Raw genomic sequence first — 13,802 nt, 5'->3', positions numbered from 1 at the left:
AAAAAAGTATTCTCACATTGATGCTAGAAACAGTCAGGAAGGGACGTTAAAAATCTGTACCAACTTTTATTGCAATCCATTAAATAATTGTTAATTTCATATAGGCCAAAGTAGTGGACGTATGTCCATAGAAGTTTAGAGGGTCATAAAAGGATGCATTTTCAAATTTAGCCCGCTTTGTTTGGACATGGCTACTCGTTCTCACAAACATACATATACAAATATCTCACTATCCTGAGGATTTCCATCAATGATGTGTGCGTGACTGCCTTCACTGGTATTCTGGGCCGTTTGACTTTTCACCTCTCCATCACTGCCCCCGCACATTCCCGTTCAGAGACTTCTCCAGACGACAAGCTTTCAATTCTACTCAACTCGAACAAGTCTTCTAAATGAGACAAAGTGTTGGGCCTCCATTGGGGGCAACAATATCCCCAAAACCACAGAGCGGCTCAGAGTGGCCAAAAGCACTGATAATGTAATCTTTTAGCTGTGTCTAATAATGTGACAAAAGGGTGTGCGTGGGTGTGAGACTTAGATAGAGGATCGAAATATATATGAAAGACCCTCTGGTGTTGAGGGCATGGTTTGAAAAGCCTGATTAACATGAGTGTGTTTCCTTTGTACCTTCTCTGTCGGAGTGTGTGTGAGTGTGTGTGAGTGATAGCCAGTGAATGAGATGCCCCTGGTCTTCGCCTGTCCTCCCTCGTGCTTCAGTGTAATTATCGGAGAGACTAATGAGCTTCTCTCCGCTAACAAGGCTGGCTTTTTATTAGAACTGCTAATTGCTCCATATCAAGGGAATGCTCTGGCTTTGTTTTCAGAAGCATTAGGAAACTGTACTTGTACAAGTGTGGTATTTGTGCGTATATTTGTGTATGAGTGTCTGCGATCTATACTGGTACTCTGCAAACATCTGCACCAAACAATAGAGAACTTAGAGAAGAGATAAAAAAAATGTATGTCCACTGACAGTAATATAATCGGCATGTATGATTCATTTATTAATTGTTAAAATCATTGTTAAAGCAAAAATGGCAGATATGGAGATTTTGACTTTCCTCTGATTTATATCAAAAATATATCGATTATCTTTTATGGGATTTAAACACATCACCCCGGACTTGGATTGACATACTTTCCAAATGTTCTGACATTGTATAGAGCATATGTGCACCTGTGCATATTGACTTTGCATTTCTCCAATGACCAACATTAACATGAGAGTGTGATGGAGATGTCAATCAAGCGCAGTGCTTGAGTAGTAGGCCAATCAAGCAAAAGTGAAAACACCTGCGTGGCTGTACCATATCTGCCGTAGCTCTCTCTAAGCAGATATTTTTCTTATCAGAGCAAGAAAAGCACAGGTGAAAGAAATGTAGCTGACACTGGCTCAGTTCAAGTGTCCCTGTAAGCCAGACCAGAGAGCCAGCAGGCACAATACTAATTTGGAAGGCAGTTGTTTCTCAGGGACACCTGTGCTTTTCCTGCTATTTCGAGCCATAATGTCTACAATGAAAACAGTCCTGTTTATGAAGATTAAGATTACACCCTGTTTATCAGTGATGGATTACATTTAGGCAAGATGGTTATCAATTGCTGCCTCTGGGACTCATTGCTACAAATTTTTGGTTTCTCATTTCAGATTTGAAAGTAGAAATTAAGCAATTAATGAACAATCTGACCATTGTAATACTTGATATGCTACATATGATCAGTGATTTTAATTCCCTCTGGAGAATAAACTTTTTTAGTACAGTATTATTTGTAGTCACATCAATACAGTTTTTTGCTCAAAAAATGTTAGTGGCAAATGAACACACTTTGCATTTTAAACAAGTACATCTGAGTTTTTTACGCCAACAGCCGGCAGTCCAGATGCAGTGAGGACCCTTATGACGAAGGGGAAACAAAGGAAAGCCATTAGAAGAGAAAGACTGCCAGCTCATTAAATGGGTTGTTATAATGTCAGCTGCAGGTAATTAGTCGGTCTTGGCTAGTCTTCATGCAATAAAACAGGTTTTATTTGTAGTGCAATACACTATTAGTAATATCAGTTTTAACCCTGAAATAGAGGCTTGAAATTGTTCAGGAAAGAAAACATATTGACATGTTTTTAGCATAAGTACAAAAGACCCTTGAAATCTGGATAATCTAATGGCTTGTTTTGTCTGTAGGTCAGCAGATTGGGCAGGTACAGTAGAGGCTGTTTCTTTTTGCACCGTACTTATAATAGCCACAACTCAGTGGTGCACACTGGTGGACTTCACGGGGGGATTGGAAGTAATTATACTCTGGGACAGGCTGCGCCCTCACTGGATTTTGCTGTACCAGTTATTGAGTTAATGATACCACAGAGATCTAATAATATAGTAATATAGTTTGAGCTTAATACCCAAAATTACAGCTTGTAGCATAGAGTAAATATTTGAGATGAGGCCAGTTTTGCATTGTATGTTTACTGTGTTTATCAAGACAGGCAATTTTGTAACAGTAAAAATATAGGGATGTTTTCTATGTGACGCATACTGTATTAACAGAAATACATTTGAGGTAAACTTGCAATTTTTTCTGATGCTTGTTAATATAAAACAATGCTGCCAAAACTATGTCTCCTGCATCGTAAAACACACCCACACACATGCTCAAAATACTTCCTCAATTCATTATTTTGTCCCTGCACGACTATCATTACGGTCACACAGTGACTTAAGGACTATCTGAGCTCCTGTTGCTTAGGTTACCCGTTATTGCCCCTCTCACTCAGTCTGGTCATGCGTGTCTCCATGCTGATTGGTCATGCCCTAAACTCCCTCAGCCTGGAGGATGATATCATCTAAAAGTGTGACATCTTTACTGAAGTCTCCGGCAGCAGCCATGTGCTGTTTTTATGCAGTGTGTTTACTGCTTCATGTCGTCATCCGCCAACACATCTTTGCTTTAATTTTAAAGACAGGTCACACATGTTAGGGTGCTGAACGACTTGTTCATGCCTGTTACTGCATGAACCTGTACAGTGGTGTTTATTTCCTGTGTACATTTGATGACTTTGTTAGGGATAAGACTTTAGTTTCCATCCCTGTCAGATTGTTATTTGATTTTTCTGCTTCATCGCAGTGATGAGTGAAGGAGTGGCTGACAGGATCCCTCACTGCAAAGGTCTTCATCCCAGTTCAAAGCCAACATTCAGTGATTACATGGACCAGTTTGAGCTGCTTCCTGCAGAGCTCCCAGGGTGAATCCTGTCTGAAATGTTGATGATGTTATTATCAAAGGTTTTTTAGATCCGCTTTCTGCTTATGCAGCATAAGTTATACACACATTTATTGTTATGTAGCACTTTCACCACACGATGATCACACAGAGCTCTCAGCTCTTTGGTTTAAGTTTCAGTGTGTGGGCGTATGTAAGAGCCTTTTAGAGAGGACGCCATTTTTTGCTGTTAGTAAACCAAGGTAGGATTGAGTAACTCTTTGTTGATTATGTCTGGACTCCCTCTTCATTCATGCACCATGCTTCCTTTTTTCCTTTAACTTGAGCTTACTGTTCCAGACAGCAGCTCATCTGCGGCTCAAAGCTCATGGACAGTGACCCAGTGTGGGTCAAAGGTCACTGAACGTGCCACAGATCAGCCAGAGCTGAGAATCATAAGTGAGGTTGATCTTAAATTACCTTCTGCCAAGCTTTTCTCTTTCTCTTAGTCTGAAGGAATTTGATGGGGGTTTTCTTGATAGGTCATGAAAACAAGTTAAACATCATTGAATCAACCTCCGAGGTACAGCATAGGACTTCTTTGGTTTTGCTTTTTCTCAGTAGTAGTAGTAGTAGTAGTAGAACCTCAATCAATCAATCAGTCATGTGAATTGATTGAAATGAGCCAGTTAAGATCATGCAAAGCTACAATATATCAAATTGACACAGCAGTTTAAATCAGATCCGATAGCAATTTGAGATGTCTTAGTCTGTTGCCCTGCAAGCTAGATTTGCTTTGAGTCAAAAATGTTCAATGTAGCCTTTTGTATATTTTATGTTTGCCAAGTCCACATGATTTCTCCAGTATCTGTGTGCAATCTCCAATAGTAAAACAACTCCCTGACCCCTTACAGACCGCCTACCCTCTTGTTCCTTAATATTCAGCTTTAAGAAAATTAGGCTGAGGATAAAAAGCCTTGCATTGTGTCCAGTCAGCACCCCCTCCCCACAACCCAGACCAACCCCCCCCCCCTCCCTCTGCTGTTTTTCTCCTCCACACTGACACCAAGCTGCTGAGAGACCCTCAATATGAAAGCTCATTGGCTGCAAATGTTTTGTGGTATTATGTCTGCACCAGGATTGTGTGTGTGTGTGTGTGTGTGTGTGTGTGTGTGTGTGTGTGTGTGTGTGTGTGTGTGTGTGTGTGTGTGTGTGTGTGTGTGTGTGTGTGTGTGTGTGTGTGTGTGTGTGTGTGTGTGTGTGTGTGTGTGTGTGTGTGTGTGTGCGTGTGTGTGTGTACTTATTTTAATCTGAGGGATTTGCATCACGCTCCCTTTGCTGTTCTCAAAACAAGCCTTATGGAGCAAAAACAGCAACATGGTTATGAAATAAAAAAAATGGGCTTGGATAAAGAGTTAAATCAAATTTACAATGTGGTGACTGCTCCGACACACACAAACAAAGTACTTACCACCAGTATGTAAGTACTGCATTACCAAAAACCTTCTGCTCGTATTAGTGGTGGTATCCCAATGCAGAAAATACTTATCTCCAAGGTTTTTGTAATGACCTAGTAAAAACATATTAAACTATCAGCCAATTCATTTACAGAAGATATTTCAAATGTGAAAAATGTTTGGGGTGGGTTTTGGGTACCAGCAATTTAATATTATACATTTGCTGCTATTTTTTGTCTTTTATGAGAAGAAATGTAATATATCAGTATCTGAACATCGGGGGCGGAAAAAGTACAATTTTTACATAATCTTCTTAATATTTTATCTATTTATCAAAAATGAATAATATAGGATTATTAGACAATGACAAGAAGTTGTTGGTTGCAGGCATACAACTGAGATTTTTTTCTTAAATCTGAAACACGTTCCAGTTTGACTTTTCGGCTCATGAGGTCTTGGGTGGAGATTTATTTTTGTAATGTCCTCCTCTGCATGTACCCCTGGGTGCATCAAAAGGAAATGAACCCTAATTGGAGTGAAGGGATTGGTTGAGCCTTGCATGAAATTGCCCTCGGTGTCCCATTGTTGAGTGTGTGTCCCTCCGTCGCTGCGCCCCAGCAGCCGGCCTGTTGACTTCAGACAGTGCTCACTCAACTATGAAGCCTGTGGTGTTGTAAAAGTTGAGCGAGGGAGTGTTTGTGTGAGGAAAATAATGTATAGCTTCCGGCCTCTGGGAGTGACAGGAAAATAGATAACGGGGACATTTATTGGACTATTTGTTTTTCTTCTGAGCGAGTGCAAATGTTAGCTCTGAAGAGAGAAAGTGAAAGGAGAGCGGGAAGGAATAATGAATATAGGGTGAGGGGGTGTTGTGTGTGGGGCGGAGCGAGGAGGGCAAGTGGGGTTTTAGGGGTGTGTGTGTATGTTTTTGATTGTGTATTTGAGTAAAATGGGGGGAGGTGAGTGTTTAGGATTTTGGATTGGACTGTAATCCTTTAGTCCTGGATAAGAATAACCATGCGCAATCTGGGTTAAACAATATGACAGGGACACACACACACAACATATTGTTTTGCTCACATACTTGGTGGTGAGTGTTAAGAGTGGTTTTGGCTGTGGTTAGCTCATCATGGCCAAATGGCCTCGGCAGAAGGTGGCTGTTCTACTGCAAGAGAAGGTTGGTTCCTGTTTGTTAAGTATAGTTATTTCTGTGCATCTAGTGTTTGTGTTTGTGTTTGTGTGTGAGAGAGACAAATATGTTTTGGTGTTTCATGCATATTCATTAGAAGGTTATGGTGTGTTTGTGGGACTCGGCAGTGCAAGTCATTATTCAGGAGTTATTTGCATTTGCAGAAACCTAACAGTATTGTAAAATGCATTGTCATTGTAAGAGCATTCTCTAGTTTAAAGGGAATATACACATTATTTCTGCAACACACTTCCTCCTCCTCTTCTTCTGGTGGATGCCATGTGGCAGATGGCACACATTCAGACCGGTTGTCATAACTGAACAGCTGACTTCTGGTATGTTTGCACTTGTGATCCCCAATTTGTAATGTATCCAAATACGAGAACACGTAAAATGCTTAATTTGATGGCATCAATATATGATAAGATAAGATGGAGCTTTATTAATCCCCGTGGGGAAATTCAGTTGTTCAAACTGGGTAAGGGTAAGGGTGAAAAAACTGGATAGATTCATGCAGATTAATAAAATCAAAAATAAGATCAAAGATCCAAAATAAAAATAATCATAATAATAATGAGAAACTATGAAATAAGAAATGAATACAAAAAAAATAAAAATGAGCATATATACATATTGGATCTTATAAACTATGAATTAAAAAATGAAAATGGACATATATACAAATTGGGTCATATATAGATATTACATATTATATATATTAACATGGGTGTGTGAATTTATGTCCAGTGATGATGTTACTCAGAGTGCTGTCACACCTCCCACACCAGATATGTTCATTTAAGTCATCACATTAGACTTGTCCAGATGCGATCAAGCTTAGACAGCCATAAATCAATGTAAAGTCGAGAAAAGCATTGCAGACCATGATTTAAAGTTATAGTTAACCCCAAACTGATCTTTCATAAATCGTTTACTCACCACATGCAACCTTGAACTCTTGAAATATCTTACATAATTTGAGTAAATGGGGGCCGTGTTCAACAAAAGCCAAACTATATCAAAACATTGGTTTACAACTCTCACACACGATTCTGAGTATAATCCAAGTCTTATTTCTCAAGTTGTAAAGTCTCAAGCTTGCAAGAGCACTATTTGTACTGATATGCAATTTGGACAAATCATTTCCCATATCCTTCCTCCTGTCATGCCTTCCTGCATTCACTGTCTGCTCCAGGTGTGATGGGGGATGCCTGGAGATCCTCTTTAATTGTTATTCCATTCTTCTTAACATACTTACTATAGCATTAGCATACTTTGCCAAACAGCTATACTGAAGACACAATGATGGGATGCATTTAGAGATAATCCTCACATCACATACAGATTAACTGCAGCCAGACAAGCTGCATAAAATCAATTTTCAGGCCAAGTGTGAATGATAATAACCATCAAAGATGACATTGAGTGGAAAGCGGGCAGACAACTGTAACCTTAACTGCAAAAAAAGAAGCCGTACCACTGTTAGGTAACGTGGAGAAAAACAACATGAGGGAGAGCCAAAACCTCTTCTCCCTGTTGTCATTTGGTCGAGCTGCCAGCCTGGCTCTACTCAGCGTCTGCCAACCCCGGCGTATGGCAAACACACACTCACATACACACACAGTCTCAGGCATGTACACACTAAGTATGTCTGGTTCAGGGGTGTTGGAATCTGGCAGGCGGCTCACATTTTCTGAATGTCACATCTTTATGTATGAATGCGGTGTATTTACACACACAGGCATGGCTACACTCGCAAATGCAGATTTGCAAATATATAAAGACACACACACACACACACACACACACACACACACACACACACACACACACACACACACACACACACACACACACACACACACACACACACACACACACACACACACACACACACACACACAGAGCTACACATGCATGCACAATCACAAACAGGCGCTCAGAGAGGCAGCAGCTGTCTTCCACTGCCTGCATCCACAAACAACTTGACATTCAAATCAAACATTCAAGTCTTTTGATTGATATGTATTTCAGGATAGTTTTTCCTTACTTGAAAATAAATACACTGCCAAACAGCTGCAGTCTTTTTTTCTGTTTATCCATGCTTTGGAGAGCAGCTTGATTTTTTGTATTTCCCATTAGAAACAAAAAACGGTATAAAAAAAGTGTATTTGCTCATTTATCTTCAATTAGTAAGCAGATAGCCTAGGTTATAGCTTGTAACTCTGCTGGATATATAGTGCACAATATAAAACACATAAAATGCACAATACTTTAAATATTTGTATGTTTTCAAGTGGCGTTTCATTATAAATTGCCGCTTAAGATTTGAAGCCTTAAGCTAATAAGTGCAACGGGAAGAAGAGAGTGAGTGGGAGTTAAAGTCTGAGAAAAATGCAGGGCTCTTTTCACATTCAAGTGCTTAAGTGCTCACTGCTCTGAAGGTCTTTTGAATATCCAGCTTTTTTAAATGGTGTTTTGTCAGAATATCTGGCGTTTTTCAGATACATTTGAAAGCCTTCTATATACTGGCTGTGAAAGCAGAAAAACAGCCCATTCTGAAACGAAGAGCTCAGTGTCATTTCATACCGAAATCCAAAGCTGTTCAAAGTTACTGCTGCGTCTTAATGGTTGGACGCTTTTTGAGCAATTCAGGCTCATTCACAAGAAGCTCAAATTGTGACTAAACCACTGCAATGTTTTTTTGAGGTTTCGATGTCTGGCTGAACAGCAATGTTTGCACTAACAGGGAGAGGGACTGCTAACAAAATGTGCATCTTCATTAGAATCATGTGCTTATTTGACACAGTGCACGTTCCTATAGCTATAGACAAACATATTTGAGTCTTTTGTTTTCTATTTAAATGTTATTTACCTATAATTTTCCATTAAATGTTTGTATATATTATTATATATATTAACTTGCATGGTCTTTGTGTCTGTGTTTTTTGCAGTATGACCCAGAGAATTCAGGCTTCATCAGTACAGAGCGCTTCAGAGACCTGTTGGCGACCCACGGCTCTGAGCTTGACCCCCACAAACTGGAAGTCCTATTGGCCCTCGCCGATGGCAACGCCGACGGAAAGATCTGCTACCAAGACTTTGTGAACCTGGTAAGATGTTTGAACCTTTTATAGGCTTCCTGACATCAGTGTTCAGAGGAAATCAATGTTTTATTGGTACCTCTTACTGTACAACATGTAATAACCTCTATGTTTGGATTTAAGGGGGGACCCTTATCAAAAAGGTTTCATTTTGATAAGGTGATGAAACATCTAATGGAAAAGCCACAAGTCCTTAGATCAACTGCAATATGACATATACATAAATATTCCTCTATTGCTTTAGCCAATAGAGGAATATGTATGCATATATAACATTACATATTCCTTTAATTGCTAAACCCTAACTCCATAGGCGTTTCACAAAGATTCAGTCAAGATTTTATTTCCTTTACACACAAAACTAAAATAGTTATGGAAAATATATGATATGAAGTTAATGCTTATTATTTGCTCCATCATAGTGTGATAGTGTGTTAATGCTGGTTATCTGTGTTCATTTGCAGATAGGTAATATATATCCTTCACCTGTTGCCAAAGGCCATACCCAATGATATCTGAAATTTCGCATTCAACTTTAAGGTCTTTAAAGAATGTTACTGTGACCCATAAAAACACACCACGAAAACATCTACTCATTTTGCCTTGAAATGTTCTGAAAATTATTACAATGAATAAATATAAACTTCCAGTGCTAAGAGCAATAACGTATTTCCCTGCTCTAAAGGCATTGGAATTGTTAAAGGATATACTGACTTGTGAGAGACTGGAAACACAAAGTCTAGGATTTTGTTGACTCAGGAACTCATAGCCAAGAACTTATTTGTGACTTGCAAAGAAATGTTTGTTTCCAAAACATTATAGTCTATTTTTCACACATCAAGCCTTTTTTCCATGTTAACATCAAGCCCCAAAGGCAATATTCCAATATCACCTCAACAGTAAGGTGGAGAATCCTTCCAAAAGTAAACAAGTCTGTCGGGTGATAAATTCCCCTCTCAACGCTCACCTTGCCCCACTCGTAGGTTCACCTTCAAACTGCAGCATGCTGCTGTTTGTTCAAGGTCTCACTCAAGCATCTCCAGCTGTGCTCGCTGCCCAATAACCTTCTCATTTTCTGTTTTACCCTGTCTCGCTGCTCTTCCTCATGGGAGGCTTAACTACTGACCCGGGACAGTGTGGAGTGATCTCAGAGTGGGAGTAGTGGGTGGTACACACTACACAATAACTACTGGGTGGCAGTGGGTGTGTCCGTGCGTCTGCAGAGCCTGTAGGGAATTCATTGTTGTCTGAGTGTGAGTTTGTCCATCTCTCCCTTTCCCTCTTGTTCCTCAGAGCGGTTTATTGTCTGATACAGTGGGTGAGGAATGAGGCCCATAGGAAGCTTGGAAAAATGTCAAATGGATGTCTGCTGCTGGTTTCCAATTGGTGCTTTAATGTCATGTGACAACCTGTTGGTCACGCACGGCGTGCAAGTGGAAGTGGGACAGAGAGGAATGGGGTGTCAGCGTCTGTGTGTACATTCGCTTTTTACATAATCGCTATTGTGTACACCCCCCTCAAAAGATTATACATCAACAGAGGCAGATACAACAAAAGCTAAACACAGGGAGGGGGGGGTGTATTCATGATTATGGTAATAGGCTGTGCAATGAATGGGGTGTAGAAACAATTATTTTTGTTAGTTAGATTAATTGATTTTTTTTTATCATTTATCAAACAAAATTGCCATTTGCTTTTTCAGATTATAATTGTGTTTACATACTGTAATTGTCAATATTTTGGATCTTAAACTTTTGGTTGGAAACATAAGTGACATCATTATAATAATAAATACTTTAAATAAATAGCAAAATAGTACGAAACTCTTTGCTTGCTTATATAAGTATAAACTGCCTTTTTTTTTTTTATGTCATGAGTTGGTCAGACCAAAGAAGTAATTCTAACACATTACCTTGGGTCCTTTTTTTACAGGTATATCTTTACTTTCTTGACATTTCCAGACCGAGCCAATATAATAGATGAGTCTTACATTGACTCAAATTAAAAGGTTAAAGGCTAAACTGTACAACCAGCAAAAATATAACTGAAGTCTATGCACTAAAAGTAAGAGACTCTGTGTTTCAGGAGACACTTATTCAAGGTTAAGTGTTCGGTCTTATCTACAAGGATTTCAGCCTTTTTCTGAATCCACACTTTTGTGAAAAAAGCTTGTTAATATGATATCAATAACTCAAGGTATGTCAATATGATATGATGAACCTTCGAAGGAGCAGGCATTAATGGTTTCTAAGATAAAGATCAAAAGGGTCAAAGCATATCAGTACCTGAGCGAGAGTTATAATTATTTTAACAATCTAATTGTCAGTGCATGGTTTCTGTTGGTACATCTCTATCTCTCCAGCTCTGCTGCCTCTGCACCACAGCTCTTCCCTCAATGTGATTGTCAGTAATTGCGTGCTCACTGCTTCGTCACAGCGTTCAAATCACCGCTCACTCCGTCTTTACCTCCTCCCCCCTTCATCTTCTCTCACTCTTTACCTTCTCCCTCAGCCTCTCCTTCTCGTCTTCTTCCCTATCGATGCCTTCCTTCTTCTTCTTTCTGTCCATCCATCTTCTCCTATCTGACTCTTTCTCATAAACCACACTGCGGCTGTTCTGGGAAGAAGCTGGCTCAGTAATATGTTTATACTTCCTAAAATATCTACAAACAGCTTTGAACTGCTCACATTTTACCTGTGGGATGAAATTGTGGGATGATTTAGACGCTGGTGTTTACAGATGCACTCATGTATATCCTGTGTGTATGCCTGATTGTGTTTTAGATACACTATGTTCACAATCCTCCTATCTACAGAGTTGGGTAACCCTCCGCTTCGCGTCGTGCCGAACCACGCCCCTTAGCTGTAATATAATGAGCATATACCACGGTCTGTCGTGAGCTATTGCTTAATTATAAAGAAGGGAAACCTACGTTACGTCCAACAGAGACGCTTCCCATTCACTTTGAATGGGGTGACGTCACGCTTTGCCGAACTGCATTGTGGTTCCGTCGCGTCGCTTTGCCTGGTTATGGCTAGAAAGGATCCGTCTTGTGTAAAACTCTCGCGAGAGTTTGGCTGAATGTTTACGTTTGGCAGGCAGCCTTTCAGTTACGATCGTTAACATCAGTGGGCCACAGCAACTGATGATGAGAAGCTAAACTATCTATTAATTATGTCAATTACAGGGAGTGTGATTGTTGAAATACGGTGTTAGCGATCTTGCTGGTGTTCAAAGAAGAATGACAACACTGTAGATCACCAACACTATGGTTTATTTTTTATTCACAGGCAAGTCAACGTTGTCGCAGTAAAAGTCCCAAGATAGCTCCTGGTGCAATAAAATGTTCCCTTGCAGTGTTTTACTATTATGTCTGATGTTTCTCTATTAATATTGCTGCTGCATTAATGTGTATGTTGCATCATATTACTGCTTTAGATGTGTTTCCGAGCCGCTCCGATTACAACGAAAGTTACAACGAGAACGTGACGTCATATTTACACTAGACGGATCCTTTCTAGCCATAACCGCTTTGCCTCCGTTGCTCGCTTTGAAAGTTGAGAAAAGTTCAACTTTTCAAGCTTCAACGGAAGCGTCAATCAAATCATATGCCAGTACAAACCCTAGCGAATCAAACCGTGTGCTTGTGTGTCCGGGGCGGGAGATTAATGTGATTGGTTGTTGGTCGCGCACCAGACACGCCTACCGGCACGCTTCAACGCGACGCTGCCGTGTGGACGTACCGAAGGCGACAGCACACAATGATTTCATATTTAATTATTAGACAAAAGTTCCAAGTTTGTGGCAACAGGTTGAATGGTTTCTCATGTCAACTCTCTAATGAAGGCAGAAGATGCCAAATAATCTTTTTTTTAAAACCCAGCTCAACTTTTATCACAAAATAATACACCAATGTCTGGGATGTCACTGTTTTTCACTGTACAGTGAGTGCTGTGTTTTTTTGCTGGATCATTTCCTTTAAATAGTTATTATACTGGAAACCCTTGATGCATTTCACTGTCTTAAATAAAATGAAACAAAAACATTTTATCAATCCCTCTTTCCTGGCCTTCTTACGTTCCCCCAACTTCCTTGTTTCTGTTCATCTCTATCTTTTCCTCTCTCTTTTTGTATGTCTCTTCCCTGTCCCTCTCCTCTGACTCTGCCTTCTATTGATAAAACAGTGAAATTGTCTATTGCTGGCCGAACCCCCATTTGTCCCCTTCACCTCTTTCCTTTCCCTCTCCTCTTGCCAGTGGGCAAACAGACAGAACGTCATTCTCTCTTTTGTGTCGTACAAAGACGAGAGGAATTGCAGTCACTTCACACGAAGAATTGACTGTCTTTATGGAGCTTGCCTGCCTGGGGGAAGTGTGTGTGTGTGTGTGTGTGTGTGTGTGTGTGTGTGTGTGTGTGTGTGTGTGTGTGTGTGTTTTCTTTGGTATGTGGACTAGAAGTGCCCATGGTAACCCGTAATCATTTTCCCACAGTCCTCTGTAGCTAACATAAAGGCTGACATAATTGGCTTTTGCTGAAGTTGATCTCCAAACCGTGACCCGTGCAGAGACACTAACGTCACATTAAACGGTGCCAGAAGCACCATCAGCTTGCTGTGCACACAGAGATTTTATTGATATTCTGATTTTGTATCTGTCATCTTATTGCTGTTTCTCGCCTTACTATGTTTGCTTCTCCTATTGTTTGCAACGTGTTCACAGATAAGTATGTCCACTATCTTCAAACTGAAATGTTCCTTATTTCTCTGATAAGTGAGTGCTTGTACCTGAATAAACATCAATCACTGCCTCAGGTGACACTTCAAAGTTGTAGCTTTTGAAGTCAAGGTAGTTACGATACAAT

At 40.0% G+C, this 13,802-nt stretch overlaps 1 protein-coding gene across 4 annotated transcripts in view; it reads left to right on the top strand.

Annotated features, from left to right (window-relative positions):
• The window catches only part of rhbdl3 (rhomboid, veinlet-like 3), a 59,703-nt gene that overhangs the window by 21,839 nt on the left and 24,062 nt on the right, over window positions 1-13,802 (top strand). For all 4 annotated transcript variants that reach the window (XM_079658451.1, XM_079658449.1, XM_079658450.1 and 1 more), the window contains one exon: window positions 8,793-8,951. In XM_079658451.1, the coding sequence (XP_079514577.1) occupies window positions 8,793-8,951 (159 nt within the window). The remainder of the gene's footprint in view (window positions 1-8,792; window positions 8,952-13,802) is intronic.

The sequence above is a fragment of the Notothenia rossii genome, assembly GCF_949606895.1.
Source record: "Notothenia rossii genome assembly, chromosome: 1".
NCBI classification, from domain to species: domain Eukaryota; kingdom Metazoa; phylum Chordata; class Actinopteri; order Perciformes; family Nototheniidae; genus Notothenia; species Notothenia rossii.
This window is presented reverse-complemented; position numbering and strand designations above follow the sequence as displayed.